Source organism: Zeugodacus cucurbitae, chromosome 3 (genome assembly GCF_028554725.1).
Source record: "Zeugodacus cucurbitae isolate PBARC_wt_2022May chromosome 3, idZeuCucr1.2, whole genome shotgun sequence".
Taxonomy (NCBI): domain Eukaryota; kingdom Metazoa; phylum Arthropoda; class Insecta; order Diptera; family Tephritidae; genus Zeugodacus; species Zeugodacus cucurbitae.
In genome coordinates this window covers 32,743,517-32,764,039 of record NC_071668.1, presented here as the reverse complement: position 1 = coordinate 32,764,039, position 20,523 = coordinate 32,743,517, and the positions used below count along the sequence as shown (strand labels likewise).

The window sequence follows — 20,523 nt, the reverse complement described above, 5'->3', positions numbered from 1 at the left end:
CTTTAAATTTGCTATCTGTAATTTTAAAACGAGGTGGGCAGTATATAGCCGATAGATTTAAATCACAACCCCGATTTTTTAACGATATTGTTGTAGCTTGTAACTGTGCTGTAGCATGAGAACCCAGAGTAAAGTGGTTTAACCGATTTCTAACCAATACTGCCGTTCCGCCATGTGCTTTTCCATCCGGGTGATTTGTAACATACAGTCTAAATCCCGGTATTTTAAAATTGTTTTTGTTTGTCAGATGAGTCTCTGATATTAACATTACATCTATATTTTTTTCAGACAGAAATCTAATTATCTCTAGTTTATGTTGGTTAACACCGTTAGCGTTCCATATACAAATGTTTAGTATGCTCATTTTTTACTTAATAAGGTTTGCAGCATTTGGTTTAGTGATTTTATTAAATCTTGGATCATGTTTTGCATTGTAGACATAAATTGTGTCATACATTGCGTAAGATTTATGATCATAGTTTCAATACCACTATTTGGAGGATTTTGCGGTGGTTGCATTTGTACATTGTTGCCTTTTACAACATTGGCATAGCTCCCTTGTACAGTATTATTTTTAATATTACTAGATTTCGGAATATGGTCTGTGATATCTATAATGTCAGTACGGGGAGTATGTAACATTTGGTTACGTCGTGCTTGAATTCCCTGTGACAACTTCGATTTCAAATCTTTATAAACAGGACAACCCCTGTAGTTGGCAGTGTGACTTCTGAAATAAAAATTGCAACTAATTGACAAATTATAATTTATATTGTAAGCCAACCAACAGTAGATAAACAAATTTGTAAAACAATAGATATTAGTGCTGTAAAAAATAATGGAAAAATTAATAAAATCAAATTTAACACAATCCTTAATTGTGAAAGAACAAACTATGGAATCAAAAATTCTTGTAAAAAATATAACTTTTTACAAATATGTTTAAGTAATATTGCAGTAGATTTAAGTAATGATTTATGTATAAATAACCTTTTAAAAAGCCGTTTGCCAAACTGCACAGTGGTCAACAATCAACATATTCCAACTTTGGAGGAAATAGGACCAGGAATACTTTTTTTTAAACTAATTCTACGGTCATAAATAATGAATCTATATATCTAAATTTTTAATATTCTACAACACGCAACTATCGAAATCAATGGGAAAACATTTTACAACGAAAGAAGAAAGTAAACCATTGCCAGCAATTATATAGCCCTAATCCGCCCCGACCAATATTGGAGAAATTTTCTCTTAAGAGATGCTAAAACAACTAAATGTAAATAATACAAAAGAAGTAAACCTGATAGAAACAGTAAATAGAATAAAGCACGCAACAAGCATCAGCCTAATTACTATTCTAATAGTGATGGCTTTAATTTTTGGAAAATACATTATACAAAAACCAGCCGAAGTTCGATCCAGAAAATTGTCACAACCGGCAAGCGATGGAATCAACCAAATTTTCGAAAAACCCAAAAGTTCAAACGAGGACTTTTGAATTTCAGGGGGGGATTAGTTAACACATTGAATATTTAAATATCACATATCACTTGCTCATACCGCCAAACCGCCGAATTAGCAACACGTTGCACTGCACGCAGTGGCAAACAGCTAGGTTTAGAGTTAAGAAAACATAATTGTAAATTTTAGTTCTAAAATGGAATTCAATAAACCAACAGCATAGCTCTGACAAAAAAAATATTTTTGTATATTAAATAATACTAAAAATAATTAACTTATATATTCGAATTCATTTAAGGAATTAATTTCCAGTAAGAGATGCGCAAATGTTCTTTCCCAAATTTCCACAAGTCATAAATACTATATACAAACATATATATATATATATATATATATATGTGTATGTACGTTATATGCACCTATAAATACGTATATACTGTGTTTACATTTATTAGCGTGTTTAATAGCCCACTCATATAGTAGGAAATTTGTGAATCTCTCAGGTAATTAAAAATTGCAGCTATTCCGCGTGTGTGTAAAGCCAAAAGAGATTCTGCAAAAAATATAGAAATCTTCACGCACTTATTAACTAACCTACATGCCCACGTATTTATATAATGATGTTGGTGATGACTAACTATAAACATATAGTTAGCATATAAGAAGGAAAGTATATTTGCAGTTCATATAATTTCCAAACAGTTTCAATTACGTATTCGAATGTTTTCCTTTCCCGACTCTGACGCCTGATCGCTGGCTCTTAGTTCATCAATGGGTATCTGTAAACAAACCAAATAGACATGTTGGCATTGAGTTCTTTGAGTGAAGACGTCTTCCGCGGATGCTCATTGAGGAAAATAATAAAAACAAAACTAAAAATATTGAGTGGGCACCACATCACTGGGGTATTCTGTGAGTACTAAATTTAGTTCAGCGTTCTGACGAATATCGCAAACACAGCCAATTCGTTTAAAAACAGACGGGTGAAATTTCTAAGAAAGTGTTTATATGTACTAAAACGTGTTGTGAAATAAATAGCACAAATTCAATATTATCCCTTTGTTGACATGTCTTTCTAATCAAATGAAATATCAAATGAGTTTTAAAAATTAATTAAAATAGTTCAATATTCTGATATTGCGCTTTTTAAGTATCTGTGCTTTGCAAAGTAAAAAACAAGAAACAAAATTATAATAATAAATATGTAATTAAAAAATAGCCAATTATTTCATCGAAGCCAACCAATAAATAACGCTAGCATACTTGAGAGATAATCTTTTGAGCTGAAAACCTACTGATTTCACATATTAAAATACTCGACATTCACGAAATAATATCTTTGTAACGTCTTAAGACACAATCACCGAATTATAATTGTTCTCCATATTACAGTTCTTTTGAGTAATCGTACATGAAAGAACTAACAACATATATGAGGGTATGAGTAAATACATATACCTATGTATATATGTATGTAAATTATCGAACGTTCGTTTTAAATGCAATTCATTTCAAATGGAGAACTCAACTAGAAAAGCTTGCTTATTAATTAACTCCTTTTTCAATTCATTAGAAATATATTGAGATGTTTAAATATGTACACAACGCTTAAAATTATAAAATCAGTATACTTTCAAGTCTTTGATAGGACCATCTGACAGATTTGATTTAAATTTTTCATAATCTTCTACAGCGAACTGTGCAAAATTTTGGCGAAACTCTGCGTTACAACGTTCTGCTGTGTGAAAATATCGAAATCTGCGCTATCCACGTTAATATCTCTGCTAAAAGTACTATTTCTTGCTAACAAATAATGTTATAAAGAAAAATATGTTGAGTGTATTATTACCACATTCATATAAGTTTTTACATTTTTAACAATATTATCAGTAATAAAACACGTCTAATTTTTCAATTTTCATGGTTTTATTATATAGAAAGCGAAATGAAGTTATTTTTGATTCTATTTGTTTTGAATATGACAATTCAACTGAACAACGTACACTGGTGAGTTTTACACTTAACGTAAGCTTATTAAATATGTATACATATCGCACATTTACATGAATAGTGTCATAACACAAAAAATACGATTTTTGAGTTGAGTATGCAGAAATGTGCCCCATTTCATTGTCCATATTGTATACAAATTTCATTCCGAGGCGTAGAAAAATAAACCGTGAAATAAGAATCTGCCGTTATTAAACTTGTTATGTTGCATTATTTTTTTACCACAACAACGACACATCTCAACATCTCAGTTGTAACAGAATTAGGCATGGTTTTTTACAGAAAGAAAGACATATTTTGTATTACAAAACATATTGTCATAGGGCGAATTTGATTTTCTTTTCAGAAAGAACGACATATTTTGTGTTAGAACGATATTGGTGAAAAAGTAATTAAATCTTTCAGGTTGCTTTTTTTCGGTAAAAACGACACATTAAACTTATGACGACGAATTTTTTTATATTTTTCACAAATAACGACATAATTCAAAAGGTTTTTAGTCCACTTATGCTCAGCATTGTATTTAACATATAACACGCCACTAGTTTAGCCAATAAACTTATCGCGTTTTTCTATATTCACTATATAGGAGACAATTGAAAACTTTAAACCGCTCTATTGAAAAATCGACTTTTTTGAGTTGTGACACTATTCATGTAAATGAGCGATATGTCCATATGTTTAAATAATTAAACCAATAGATTTAATGAAACCGTTTTTCAAGCTAATTTTTTATACACGCCTACATACACAATCACAACAAGCTACCTCCAGCGTAGATACAACAAATGCGTTGCAGGCAGTGTGGTGCGTTAAATGCTCACAGATCACAAATCCAAACGTAATACATATATGTTGATGACCAATGTAAGCACGATTTTGCGATAATGCGTTCCGCCGCGTCGAAAAAAATGTTTGAAAATCAAAGTCGTTAGATTTTTCCCGCAGTATTGTGCGAGAAAATATGACTTTTCCAAAGTGATTAAAAATTTTAAAGTTCAAAATATATGTAAATGTTTTGTGGAATAAAATCATTTTCGTTTGTTTCCTTATGAAAAATATTGTATTCTGCAAATGAAGACAATTTCCCACTGAATAATCATTTTATTGTAGCTTCCAGCATTAATGCACAATCGTGTTGTAATTGGACTCTTCTTGTATTCCACGCATGATTTTGTGGACCCTCATTCACCACAAAATCGTGGCCGTGTTTACGCTGGACGTGGCGTAACAGCTGTTTTCACGAATTAAAATATCAGAAAAATTTGCGCTAAGTTCTTCATGTAGATATCCGGGGCCTTGAAAAGTTATAGTCCGATTTCGAAAATTTTACCATAAGTGAAGCCACAGATGATATACAGTATTTGCGTAAAGTTTTATTCCGCTATCTTCATCAGTTCCTTATGTATATATTATATAGTGAACGAATCAGATTGAATTCAAAATTGAGTTATATGGGAAAATGACCTGCTTGTGAACCGATTTCGCCCATTTTTCATCCGTGTTGTCAGGGTCTCAAGAAAATATTATATACTGAATTTCATTGAAATCGGTAAAGTAGTTCCTGAGATATGGTTTTTGACCCATAAGTGGGCGACGCCCTGCCCATTTTCCATTTTGTAAAAAAATCTGAGTGCAGCTTCCTTCTGCTATTTCTTCTATAAAATTTAATGTTTCTGACGTTTTTCGTTGGTGAGTTAACTCACTTTTAGTAATTTTCAACCTAACATTTGTATGGGAGGCGTGGTTATTATCCGATTTATTTAATTTTTGGACTGTATACGGAAATGGCTAAAAGAAACGACTGCAGAAAGTTTGGTTTATATAGCTTCATTGATTTGCAATATATATACAAATATCCGATTTGGGGGCGGGGCCACGCCCACTTTAACAAAAAAATTACATCCAAAGGGTGCCAAAGAATATGTTTTCAAGTTTCATTAAGATATCTCAATTTTTACTCAAGTTATAGCTTGCACGGACAGACGGACAAACTGTCAAAAAAATGGCTCAGATTCCGTCAACAGCTGCGAAGTCTTTATTTACATATAACGGGTGATTTTTTTGAGGTTAGGATTTTCATGCATTAGTATTTGACAGATCACGTGGGATTTCAGACATGGTGTCAAAGAGAAAGATGCTCAGTATGCTTTGACATTTCATCATGAATAGACTTACTAACGAGCAACGCTTGCAAATCATTGAATTTTATTACCAAAATCAGTGTTCGGTTCGAAATGTGTTTCGCGCTCGCGATGAGGCTCATTTCTGGTTGAATGGCTACGTAAATAAGCAAAATTGCCGCATTTGGGGTGAAGAGCAACCAGAAGCCGTTCAAGAACTGCCCATGCATCCCGAAAAATGCACTGTTTGGTGTGGTTTGTACGCTGGTGGAATCATTGGACCGTATTTTTTCAAAGATGCTGTTGGACGCAACGTTACGGTGAATGGCGATCGCTATCGTTCGATGCTAACAAACTTTTTGTTGCCAAAAATGGAAGAACTGAACTTGGTTGACATGTGGTTTCAACAAGATGGCGCTACATGCCACACAGCTCGCGATTCTATGGCCATTTTGAGGGAAAACTTCGGAGAACAATTCATCTCAAGAAATGGACCCGTAAGTTGGCCACCAAGATCATGCGATTTAACGCCTTTAGACTATTTTTTGTGGGGCTACGTCAAGTCTAAAGTCTACAGAAATAAGCCAGCAACTATTCCAGCTTTGGAAGACAACATTTCCGAAGAAATTCGGGCTATTCCGGCCGAAATGCTCGAAAAAGTTGCCCAAAATTGGACTTTCCGAATGGACCACCTAAGACGCAGCCGCGGTCAACATTTAAATGAAATTATCTTCAAAAAGTAAATGTCATGAACCAATCTAACGTTTCAAATAAAGAACCGATGAGATTTTGCAAATTTTATGCGTTTTTTTTTTTTTTTAAAGTTATCAAGCTCTTAAAAAATCACCCTATAGTAGGTGATGGCTGCAGCTGGATTTAGAAGAAGAAGAGTATTATATTTTTTAAATTTATCAATTTAATATTGAATAAATTATTTGGGAAGATATTTTAAACAAAATTCAATGAATGACAACAAAAAATTAAATAAATTTTATAATAATCATACTTGGTGTGTTTATAATTTCACAGCAGAAACATTGTTAGCTATCGCTAGCTACCAGTACAGAAATAAGGGTGTATATGAGTCAAAAACAGTTGATTAATAAATCTCCAACGGCAGTGAGAACATAGTAGTTTTGTGAAGCGTTTAAATGTAATCTAATCACTTCAAATTTTCTCTCGGAACATAATACAGTACTTTTCGTTTAATTTACCCTATGGTTAATTGGTTTCCCCGTTTAATTGAACGGTGTTATCGGGCAAAAAATATAGCATATGAAAGCATATGTATTGGATTCGGTTAATTGATTTTCCCACTTATTTGAATCAAAATATATGTCATCAAAAATCATTTTCCTATTACATTTCCCCGGTTAATTCCACCAAATAATATTGTTGAAAAAACTAATCTTCTAATCAACACTGTATAATTTTTATACTTTCGCAACAAATGTTGCTAAAGAGAGTATTATAGTTTTGTTCACATAACGGTTGTTTGTAACACCCAAAACTAAACAAGTTAGATATAGGGTTATGTATACCAAAGTGATCAGGGTGAAGAGTGGAGTTCAAATCCGAATGTCTGTCTGTCTGTCCGTCCGTCCGTCTGTGCAAGCTGTAACTTGAGTAAAAATTAAGATATCTTGATGAAACTTGGCACACTTATTTCTTGGCCCCATAGGAAGGTTGCTTTCGAAAATGAGCAAAATCGGTCCACTGCCACGCCCACAAAATGGCGAAAACCGAAAACACATAAAGTGCCATAACTAAGCCATAACTAAAGCTATGGAAATAAGATTTGGTATGAAAGATCGCACTATGAAGGGGCATATTTGGATGTAATTTTTTTGGGGTAGTGGGCGTGGCCCCGCCCCCTACTAAGTTTTTTATACATATCTCGCAAACCAATAGAACTATATAAGCCAAACTTTCTGAAGTCGTTTTTTTAGCGACTTCCTAATACAGTCCAAAAATGAAAGAAATCGGATTATAACCACGCCCACCTCCCATACAAAAGTTGTGTTGAAAATTACTAAAAGTGGGTTAACTCTCTAACGAAAAACGTCAGAAACACTAAATTTCACATAAGAAATGGCAGATGAAAGTTGCACTCAGATGTTTTTACAAAATGGAAAATGGACGTGGCGTCGCCCACTTATGGGTCAAAAACCATATCTCAGGAACTACTCGACCGATTTCAATGAAACTTGGTTTGTAATAGTTTCCTTACATCCCAATGATATGTTGTGAAAATAGGCCAAATTGCTTCACAACCACGCCTACTTCCTACATACCAGAACTTTGAAGACAATCTGAATCGTTTACTTTACAATATATGAAGTTAGTACTAGTGAAGATATCGGTGCAGAACTTTGCACAAATACTATGTTAATAGTGAGGCAGCCCCTTTCTAAAAATCGCCGAAATCGGACCATAGGGTTTTAAGGCCCCATATATCGAACACGAGGACCTCGGTGCTTCTAACCTAATATTATGGTTTCCAACTTTCAATGGACTTTATAGATATTGGTCAAATTGTGTATTATATAATATTAATAAAATTAAATAAATAAATTGCGAGAGTATAAAATGTTCGGTTACACCCGAACTTAGCCCTTCCTTACTTGTTTAATAATAAATTTAAATAACAAATATATATACATATGTACATAAATATATTCATAGATATCTAAGTTAGTATGTAAAATTGTTATTGCATTTTTTCCTATAATGGTAAAAAACTATTCACATATTTGAAAAACTTTAAGTGCACATATGTATGTATGCAGTTTCCTTTAAGGGGTATATTTACATTTTTTGTTAATTTATGCAATCATATATTTCATTCAGCATATTAAAGATACATATTTAACCAGTATTTTCTGAAATTTATATTTACAAATTTCGAAAGCTTAACCGTTGGTACCTCATCTTCCATAAAGGTTCTTGTCATGGACATCATAACTCATTAACATATTTGTTGTTAATGAACGAAGGAAAAAAGAGAAGATTAAAAACTGAAAGAACTGAAAAAACTTTTGTGGTCAAATTTTTGCCATATACTGACTCGAAAAATAGTTGTAATAAAGATGAGTGGAAATATTTCAACAGAATCGCTTCATAACATTTCAAGAAATCGTGTCCACTGACTTCAAAACTCAAGTTTAAAATTTTACATTCTTGAAATTTTAATCATATAGGTTTCATCCTTTTGGATAATATTTTAATATTGTACTATTTAATAAGACAAACAACTTTCAAATTTTGATTCCCACGTAATCGCTTAATTCACCAAATGGTCAAAATAAGCGTGATTCCTGTAATTGAACAAACTGTTCATTTAAACGGGATTCTTTTGATTAAACAAATTGAATTGAACGAAAATTTGTGCAAATTTTGATGTGCAATTAAACGAGAAGTACTGTTCTATATATATCAAAATGATCAGGGTAACGAGACGAGTTAAAATCCGAATGTCTATCTGTCCGTCCGTTCGTCCGTGCAACGGATAACTTGAGTAAAAATTGCGATATCTTGACGAAACTTGGTACATATGTTCCTAGGGACCGGGAGAAGTTTGCTTTCGAAAATGGGCAAAATTGCTCACAAAATGGCGAAAACCGAAAACAGATAAAGTGTCATAACTAAGCTATAAAGAAAGTTATAACACTAAAATTTGGTAAAAAGGATCGTCTTAGTAAGGGCCATATTTGGATGTAATTTTTTTGGGGATGTGGGCGCGGCCCCGCCCCAAATATATTTTTTTTATATTTCTCGCAAACCAATAAAGCTATATAAACCAATCTTTCTGCAGTCGGTTCCCTAACGTACCCCACCACACATCATGAAAATAGTTGAAATCGGATAATAACCACGCATACATACCATCCATACAAAGGTTAGGTTGAAAATTACTAAAAGTGAGTTAACTCACTAACGAAAAACAAAAGAAAAGAAATAGCAGAAAGAAGCTGCACTCAGATAATTTTACAAAATGGAAAATGGACGTGGCATCGCCCACTTATGGGTCAAAAACCATATCTCAGGAACTACTCGACTGATTTCAATGAAATCCGGAATATAATACTTTCTTAACACCCTGATGACACGTTTAAAAAATCCATGAAATCGGTTCACACCCACGACAACTTCTTTTTTAAATCAATTTTGAATTCCATCTTATTCCTTCACTTTATAATAACCAATGAAGTTAGCAAATACCTGTATATACAGTGGCATCACATGTGAAAAAATTGTCGAAATCGAACTATATTTTTTCAATGTCCCGGATATTGAATATGAAGTACTCAGTGCCTTCGGGTAATTTTTCCCCGAAATATCGGTATATCTCTCAGATATATTAATATAATTTAGAGGAAGTCTTTTTCTTCTAATAGTGTGTCTCTATACCAAAAATGGTAAAGATCGGGTCATAACTTCCCCTAACTCTCATATATGTATATATCTAATTATAGGATTTTCAAAAATACGATGGGCTTAATAGCTTGAAAATTGGTTAATATGTGAAATATCTTAGCCAATTTAAAAGAGCATATAATCATATATATAATGTATGTTGGTGTTGAAAATTAGTGAAATCGGTTCTGGTATTACCTCAGCCTATATATATATATGTATATGATGATTGTCGTTTTTCTATTGGGCTTTATGCCGAATATATGGGTCAAATTGTGTGTTATCCTAAAAAAACTATATCAATAAATGGCAAGAGTATAAAATGTTCGATTGCACCCGAACTTAGCCTTTCCTTACTTGGTTTTCACTAAAATTTGTTTTGTGGAACCGGCTGTAATCATAATACATAGTAATTTCTATGTTAACAATATTAACAATAAGCGAGCTCCTAACCCTGGACGGTTATACATTCGTCGAATCGACGACGCATCGCCTGAGTTTCTTAGTATATGTAAAATAAGTATAACCATACAGGGCTAATGACCATTTTCAACCTTAAAATTATATTAAATAAAAAAGGTTTTGCTCTGTCTTCAGTTAATCCAATTATCACATAAGTAGTGATTTGAGTCCGATATGATAAATATCTCAGGCGTAATATGGACAACATTCAACTTTCCACATGCATAGGTGAATTTACAAAGGAAATTGTTGATTCCATATAAATGCATAAGGCAGATACATGCCGAACCACTCCACTGTGATTCCTCCCATACGACAAAAATAAAAAAGTCTATGTTTATATATTGGGCTTGTAGCTAAATAAATAGTTGCATATGCCATCAAATTTATGTATTTTGAGTTTGTTTTGATTATTTGTAACGGAACTTCTTGAGTGAAAGCAACATATGTACGGCCTTGCACAGAAGTAAATAGTTGACAAAAATAAAAGCGAAAGCAACGTGTACATTTAAATTAAAAATAATTAATTTAAAAAAGTGTCTAAATAAAAATACTTAAAATGGAAATTAAAGTAGATGGTAATATTATTATTTTTCAAATAACAAGTTTTTAAATTGTGCTGTTGTTTATAGAATAACAAATTTTAATGAAGTGTCTTTTTGATTCAGTTTTGTTGTTCTTTGTTAAATGTATTTGGAGATTTAGTAACTTTGTCAACCGAATGTAGTGACCGGATTAGTGTGTAAATGTTGATACAAGTATATAGTTTAAAATAATATTAAGTTCATGTGCAGGGATTTGGAGTGATGTGGAAACAAAACCATCGCGTAAAGTCAGACTTGTTAAGAAACTACTCGGATTGGCTCTCTTACAAGGAGGTTGTTACCTTAAGTCTCGAAACTCTATCTTTGCCATCTGAAAAATAAGAAGCAAAAGCGAGTAAACGTGGTCGCCCAACTGCTCATTTCTCTGCATGCTCCAAATGGACTAAGCAACGTAGAATAGCATGATTTTTGTATATGATATTATTCTTATAGGTTTAATGTGGGAGTTGGATGGGAGAAACTATAACGACAAATCATGTTCAATAATTAAAATCTTCCCATATACCGAGAATTTCATTTTCGAATTGCAGTATTCGCCGTTGCCGTCCATAAACCTTTGGCAGAACTTTTCTCTCAAAAACTGCCAAGTGCCGTCTCATTAGATATCGACCTCGGGAATATTAAGCGACTTGTAGAGTTTGGTTTTATTTCGTCGAAAGAGAACTTTACTTTTCAATTCAGTTCTACTCAGTCAAAGCATCTGTGGGCAAGAGTAATTCCACGTTGGATTTCAAGGTTTGTTCACCACCAGATTCGCCTCCCCGGATATTTGGCACAGATTGTAGGGTCTACATCCTTTGTGGATTGGGCAGAGCACACTTAGGTTCATATTCTGCAAAAAAGTAGTAGGAAGATGGGGCCATGTGTAAAAATTTGAGGAAAGTTTTTATTTTCCATATGGTTCAAGCAGATGACGACTTTCGGTTTTAGACCAATTATCCTCTGAATAGTCAACAAACGCCCTTTAATAGGAGGGCTAAAGTTAGAAGGCAAAGCCCACGTGCTGGTGCGTGGGACTTGGACTCACAACATAAAAAATATTTACCCTATGAAAAACCAATCAGAGCCTTGGATGAGAAACCTTCGTTTCTATGCCAACTCGTTTGCAGTGGTTTTAAAGATGATATTAAATTCATGTGAAATTATAATCTTTGGTTTTTTACAGTTTGATTTCGAAAAAGATAACATCGGTTCTCAAAGTACCCCAACTCATACACTATATGTGTAGTATCGGATTTACTAAATACATTGTCTACGTTAAAACTCTGCTCGAAAAAGTCGCAATGTAATAGGTATGCACTTGTCTTATATTCTAATTAAATTAACATTTTATTACTCGTTATGTGGGGATTTCATCTTTGTTCTTATAATTTCTTACACTTCACTCAGTAATTAAAACTGTATCGTGTTTCTATTCTGACAGCCCTTATATAGATATAGTAGATCATTGTTAACGCATCTCCACTCGAACATTCTGGGAACTAAAAATTTTGATGTCTGTATGAATCTGGCAAGTTATCAATTTCGATTGGCGATTCTGCTTTGTTCTGTCATTGGTAATTGCCACAATATTGATTTTTGTTATTTTAATAAAAATTCGTGAAAACATGAAACATGTTTTCTAGTATACACTTCCCTCTAATCTACTATACTTAATAGAGTGACGTTATCGGCCTAGACCTTGGTCTAACATCCATACTTGTATGTAATGAAGTTTTATTAGTGAAGTTGTATTTCGCGGAATTAGAAGAAAATAAATAAATCGACTGTCCACGACATTATTAAGATATTAGACTTGAAAACAAGAGTCGAGAAGGACAAGATACCACTTTAAATGAGCGAGAAGGGTGTTATGAGAAATCAGCCAAGATCCATTTAAAAGCAAAAAAATGTAATGATATCATTATCGAGTCGCACAGGAAAGACCTATGCTTAAATACTGTCCGCAATAATTTAAAAATTTTAAGTGCAATTGAATAGTAGCCAAGAAAAAGCCATTTATAAATCCTAAAAATAAAAACTATAGAGTATGATATCGAATATAGGTAATTTTAATTTTATCAATGATAAAATCGATAATAATATCTGCCAAAACATTTTAAAGCAAGTCAGGCTTTCCAGCAGCACAATGATCAGAAGCATATTTTAGATATGCTGCCCAAAACTATCTGAAACAGGGCACCGATCTCAGTTTTTTGTATATCTCTGGGAACAGGAGAACTACAAAAACAAATATAAAATTATAATTCAGTTGAAAGAGGTTTTACTAGAAGTCTGGAACTCCATAGAGCGATAGATGGGAAAAAACTACGATAGATCAGTTCGAACGCGTTCGAAAGCTATTTTGGCAAGCAATTGATTTGCAACTTAATATTAATCAATTGTGTTTGTGTTAACTAGTGTTTCACAAAACAAATATAGTTTTTTTTTAATTTATCAGTTGGATGAAACCTTGGATTTTTAAGTAGTTATATTGTACAATTACTTTCATAAAAGGGTGTCAAATGGAGCCATTGCACATTACATTTTGTAATTGCAACAGTATACTAGTTTTTATGAATATAAAAAATTATAATAGATTTTTACTACAGTGTGAAATTGAATGAAATCGCGTAATGACCATGTTCACCTTTTATGTAACCGTTAAGTCATAAACTATTTCGCTCCATATATTCACTGACAACTATAAATAGTCGCGCAAAATAAATGTTCCTATGCCATACGTTATGCAGATGATCTTATCTCTAAAGCTATCACTGTCTTGAACGTATGAAATCTTTTGATCTGTTATCAGCGCTGATAATTTTATAAAATGGATTGTGAGTAAAAATGGCTAGACCCTAATATAAAGATTTTGACCATTCTTGCTGACTGGTCGCTGGTGGATATTTCGATTAGCAATACGTCTTTAACTAGTAATGTTTTGATAACACTTAAACGTATAATTGCTCGCCATAATGATAAAATCATATAGTATACTATTATATATTTTACTATTGTAAGATTATTTTTCTATGTAAGAGACGAGTCAAAATCCGAGTGTCTGTCTGTATATCCGTCCGTCCGTTCAACGGATAACTTGAGTAAAAATTTAGATATCTTGAAACTTGGTTCACTATTTCTTGGGACCGTGAGAAGATTGCTTCTGAAGATTGGCAAAATCGGTCCACTGCCAAGCCCGCAAAATAGCGAAAACCGAAAGCACATAAAGTGTCATAACTAAACCATAAATAAAGTTATAAAAGTAATATTTGGTACCAAGGATCGCATTAGGGAGGGTCATATTGGGATGTATTTTTTTTCTTAAAGTGGGCGTGGCCCAAATAGGGTTTTTGTATATATCTCGCAAACCAATAAAGCTATATAAACCAAACTTTCTGCATTCGGTTCCCTTACGTACCCCACCAAACACCATGAAAATACAGTAATTTTCCGAAATAACGAATATTCTGTTTAACGAAAACTGCTCATAATAAACAAGCAAATTTGTTACATTGAGTACCTTAAATAACGAACATCGGGGATTTATAAGTACTCGGTTTAACGAACAACACGAAGAAGACATATAGAAAGACTTAAAATTTAAATAAAATCGTGGTAAAAGTAGAATTACAAATATAACTTGAAAAAATTCAAAATAAATGTTCAAAAAATTTGTATAAGGAAAGTATTGAATTTGACAGAAAAACTTAAAATTATTGATTAGCAGCAATTTAAGTGGCACTAAAGGAGTATAGAAGTGGCAAAGAAGAAGAATATCAAATCCTCAAAACAAAAAAAACTCAGAGTTTTTTACAAAATGTAAAATGGGCGTGACGTCGCCCACTTATGGTTCAAAAACCATATCTCAGGAACTACTAGACCGATTTCAGTCAATTTCGGTATACAGTAAACCCCGCTTAAGTGCCCCTTCTTAACATGCAAGATTTTTAGGACACCTAAGCGGGAAAGACACTCAAATGAATCCCGTTTAAGTGCCTCGAGATACTTACCAAGCTTTTTCTCAAATACTTCGACCCAATATTTTTATAACAATAAATATGGAAACAATAAACATTACAAAACTATGTACATAATTTGGCATCTGGTATATAGGAAGTAGGCGTGTGTGTGAAGCGATTTGCCTTATTTTCACAACATATAATTAGGATGTAAGGAAACTATTACAAACCAAGTTTCATTGAAATCGGTCGAGTAGTTCCTGAGATATGGTTTTTGACCCATAAGTGGGCGACGTCACGCCCATTTTCCATTTTGTAAAAAAATCTCAGTGCAGCTTTCATCTGCCATTTCTTATGTGAAATTTAGTGTTTCTGACGTTTTTCGTTAGTTAGTTAACCCACTTTTAGTAATTTTCAACCTAACCTTTGTATGGGAGGTGGGCGTGGTTATTATCCGATTTCAACTATTTTCATGGTGTGTGGGGGGGTTTGTAAGAGACCCGACTGCAGAAAGTTTGGTTATCTAGCTTTATTAGTTTGCGAGTTAAATACAAATAACCGATTTGTGGGCGGGGCCACGCCCACTTCCCCAAAAAAATTACATCCAAATATGCCCCCTCCTAGTGCGATCCTTTATTCCAAATTTTATTTCCATAGCTTTATTTATGGCTTAGTTATGACACTTTATGTGTTTTTGGTTTTCGCCATTTTGTGGGCGTGGCAATGGTCCGATTCGAACTTGATCTTCTTATGGTGCCAAGGAATATTTGTGCCAAGTTTCGTCAAGATATCTTAATTTTTACTCAAGTTACAGCTTGGGAGGATGGGATCATGTGTAGAAGTTCACGCAAGTGAGGAAAGTTTTTGATTGTCACTCACTTGGGAGTGGTCAGAAACGATTCTTCTCCACATGGTTCAAGCAGCTCACGACTTCCGGTTTTAGACCAAATATCCTCTGGGTAGCCAACAGACATCCGTTTGAAGGCGAGCTAAAGTGAGAAGGCGAAGCCCGCTTATGCGGTTGTGCGTAGGGTTTGGGACCCACCACATAAAAACACCCCCCAATGAAAAATCTACGAAAGCCTCGGATGAGACACCCCCCTTTTGATGACGACCCCTGCAAACGTTTTAAGGATAATGATATAAGGGCATGCACCTGGAATGTCCGGACCCTTAATTGGAAAGGTGCCTCTGCCCAGCTGGTTGATGTCCTCATACAACTTAAGGCTGACATCACCGCCATCCAAGAAGTGCGATGGACGGGACAAGGACGGAAGAAGGTGGGTCCTTGTGACATCTACTACAAGGACGATGTGACCAAAGATGCTTTCTATGAGCGCCTAGAACGCACCTATGAGCGCTGCCCCCGCCACGATGTAAAAGTCGTGCTTGGTGATTTTAACGCCAGGGTGGGTAAAGAAGGTGTCTTTGGCACAACAGTCGGAAAATTCAGCCTCCATGACGAAACATCGCCAAACGGCCTGAGGCTGATCGACTTCGCTGGGGCCCGAAATATGGTCGTCTGTAGTACCAGATCCCAGCATAAGAAAATACATCAAGCTACTTGGCAGTCTCCTGATCGAAACACGCGGAACCAAATCGATCACGTTGTGATAGACGGAAGACATGTCTCCTGTGTTTTAGACGTGCGTACGCTCCGAGGACCAAATATAGACTCGGACCATTATCTGGTCGCAGCGAAGATACGCATCCGCCTCTGTGCAGCAAAGAATGCCCGTCAACAAACACAAGGAAGGTTCGACGTCGAAAAGCTGCAATCGCAACAGACAGCCACGAAATACTCTACTCGACTTGCTCTCCTGCTCTCTGAGAGCACTCATCAGCATCTCGGTATAAGGGAACTGTGGAACGGCATCTCAAACTCACTGCGTACCGCTGCAGCCGAAACAATTGGTTTTCGGCAACGACAAAAAGACAAGCTGGTACGATGAGGAGTGCCGTCTCGCAGCGGAGAGAAAACAGACTGCCTACCTCGCAACATTGCAAACGACCACAACACGTGCGGGATGGGATAGATACCGAGAGCTGAAGAGGGAAGCGAGACGCATTTGCAGACAAAAAAAGAAAGAGGCCGAAATGCGTGAGTACGAAGAGCTTGAGAAGCTGGCAGACAGAGGGAATGCTCGAAAATTTTATGAAAAAATGAAGCGACTTAACGAAGGTTTCAAGACCGGAGCATCCTCATGTAGAGACCAAGGTGGTAATCTGGTAACCGATGTCCAGGGCATACTGGGATTATGGAGGGAACACTTCTCCGACCTGCTGAATGGCAGTGAGAGTACAACACCAGGAGATGGCGAACCCGATCCCCCAATCGATGACGATGGAACAGATGTTCCATTACCCGACCATGAAGAAATTCGAATAGCAATTACCAGCTTGAAGAACAACAAAGCAGCGGGGGCCGATAGATTACCGGCAGAACTATTCAAATACGGCGGCGAAGAACTGATAAGGTGCATGCATCAGCTTCTTTGCAGAATATGGTCGGAAGAAAGCATGCCTGACGATTGGAATCTCAGTGTGCTCTGCCCAATCCATAAAAAGGGAGATCCCACAATCTGCGCCAATTACCGTGGGATCAGCCTCCTAAATATCGCATACAAGGTTCTATCGAGCGTATTGTGTGAAAGACTAAAGCCCACCGTCAACAAACTGATTGGACCTTATCAGTGTGGCTTTAGACCTGGAAAATCGACAACTGACCAGATATTCACCATGCGCCAAATCTTGGAAAAGACCCGAGAAAAGAGGATCGACACACACCACCTTTTTGTCGATTTTAAAGCTGCTTTCGACAGCACGAAAAGGAGTTGCCTTTACGCCGCGATGTCTGAATTTGGTATCCCCGCAAAACTAATACGGCTGTGTAAATTGACGTTGAGCAACACCAAAAGCTCCGTCATGATTGGGAAGGACCTCTCCGAGCCGTTCGATACCAAACGAGGTTTCAGACAAGGTGACTCACTATCGTGCGACTTCTTTAACCTGATGCTGGAAAAAATTATAAGAGCTGCAGAGCTAAACCGAGAAGGTACAATCTTCTATAGGGTGATTTTTTAAGAGCTTGATAACTTTTTTTAAAAAAAAAAAACGCATAAAATTTGCAAAATCTCATCGGTTCTTTATTTGAAACGTTAGATTGGTTCATGACATTTACTTTTTGAAGATAATTTCATTTAAATGTTGACCGCGGCTGCGTCTTAGGTGGTCCATTCGGAAAGTCCAATTTTGGGCAACTTTTTCGAGCATTTCGGCCGGAATAGCCCGAATTTCTTCGGAAATGTTGTCTTCCAAAGCTGGAATAGTTGCTGGCTTATTTCTGTAGACTTTAGACTTGACGTAGCCCCACCAAAAATAGTCTAAAGGCGTTAAATCGCATGATCTTGGTGGCCAACTTACGGGTCCATTTCTTGAGATGAATTGTTCTCCGAAGTTTTCCCTCAAAATGGCCATAGAATCGCGAGCTGTGTGGCATGTAGCGCCATCTTGTTGAAACCACATGTCAACCAAGTTCAGTTCTTCCATTTTTGGCAACAAAAAGTTTGTTAGCATCGAACGATAGCGATCGCCATTCACCGTAACGTTGCGTCCAACAGCATCTTTGAAAAAATACGGTCCAATGATTCCACCAGCGTACAAACCACACCAAACAGTGCATTTTTCGGGATGCATGGGCAGTTCTTGAACGGCTTCTGGTTGCTCTTCACCCCAAATGCGGCAATTTTGCTTATTTACGTAGCCATTCAACCAGAAATGAGCCTCATCGCTGAACAAAATTTGTCGATAAAAAAGCGGATTTCACATTTCGAACCGAACACTGATTTTGGTAATAAAATTCAATGATTTGCAAGCGTTGCTCGTTAGTAAGTCTATTCATGATGAAATGTCAAAGCATACTGAGCATCTTTCTCTTTGACACCATGTCTGAAATCCCACGTGATCTGTCAAATACTAATGCATGAAAATCCTAACCTCAAAAAAATCACCCTTTACAAGAGTGTACAGCTCCTGGCGTACGCCGATGATATTGATATCATCGGAAGCAACAACCGCGCCGTTTGTTCTGCTTTTTCCCGCATGGATAAGGAGGCGAAGCGAATGGGTCTGGAGGTGAATGAGGACAAGACGAAATATCTCCTGTCATCAAACAAACAGTCGGCGCATTCGCGTCTTGGCTCCCACGTCACTGTTGACAGTCATAACTTCGAGGTCGTAGATAATTTCGTATACCTGGGAACCAGCATCAACAACACGAACAATGTCAGCCTCGAAATCCAGCGCAGAATAACTCTTGCCAACAGGTGCTACTTTGGACTGAGTAGGCAATTGAACAGTAAAGTCCTCTCTCAACGGCGAATACCGCAGACGATGGAACGATGAGCTGTACGAGTTATACGACGACATTGACATAGTTCAGCGAATAAAAAGACAGCGGCTACGCTGGCTAGGTCATGTTGTCCGAATGGACGAAAACACTCCAGCCCTGAAAGTGTTCGATGCAGTACCCGCCGGAGGAAGCCGAGGAAGGGGAAGGCCTCCACTCCGTTGGAGGGACCAGGTGGAGAGCGACCTGGTTACACTTGGGATCTCCAACTGGCGCCGAACTGCGAAGGAGAGAGACAGGTGGCGCACTATCGTCGATTCGGCTATAACCGGCTAAACGGTTGCAACGCCAATCACATACATACATACAGCTTGCACAGACGGACAAACGGACAGACGGACGGACGGACAGACATCCGGATTTCAAATCTACTCGTCATCGTGATCACTTTGGTATATATGATTCTATATCTAACTCTTTTAGTTTTAGGTGTTACAAACAACCGTTATGTGAACAAAACTATAATACTCTCGTAGCAACTTTTGTTGCGAGAGTATAAAAAAAACTTCTCCTAGCTCCCATATACCTAATTATGGGGTTTTAAAAAATACGATGAACTTAAAAGCTTATAAATCGGTTAATATGTAAAATATCTTAATCAAATTAATTGAGCATATAATTTTGTATACAACGTATGTTGGTGGTAAAAATGAGAGTAACCGGTTTAGGAATTACCTCAGCCCTCATATACTACATATGATGATTTTCGTTTTTCTATTGGAGTTTATGCCGAATATATGGATCAATAAATGGCGAGAGTATAAAATGTTCGGTTGCACCCGAACTTAACCTTTTCTTACTGGTTTTATGTTGATTTTAAAATATATTATATATTATTAGGTCAATCGGTTAATATTTTTTCCTAATCACGAATGCTTAATTCTAAAGTAAAATTTTTGTAATAAAGTTTGTAGACATTCCTAAATAGTTCACACGTTTTTATTATTGCTAATTGTGAGAATGTATAATGTTCGCTTAAACTCGAACATAACTCTTCCCTAGTTGTTTCAATGTATTCACATATGAAGGTGGATTGGTCTACCGAAGAAGGTAAACACTCTGCCATGTGTATGTACATGCTAATTGCAACTGGA

At 35.8% G+C, this 20,523-nt stretch overlaps 1 protein-coding gene across 5 annotated transcripts in view; it reads left to right on the top strand.

Annotated features, from left to right (window-relative positions):
* Positions 1 to 2,068: 2,068 nt before the first annotated feature.
* Positions 2,069 to 20,523, top strand: part of LOC105219847 (protein Wnt-1) — a 37,316-nt gene continuing 18,861 nt past the window's right edge. The window contains exons 1-2 of one of the 5 annotated variants that reach the window (XM_054227293.1): positions 2,069 to 2,376; positions 3,402 to 3,471. In XM_054227293.1, coding sequence (XP_054083268.1) covers positions 3,410 to 3,471 — 62 coding nt within the window. In that variant the 5' untranslated portion in view covers positions 2,069 to 2,376; positions 3,402 to 3,409. The other 4 variants (XM_054227292.1, XM_054227291.1, XM_054227290.1 and 1 more) reach the window with 4 other exon arrangements.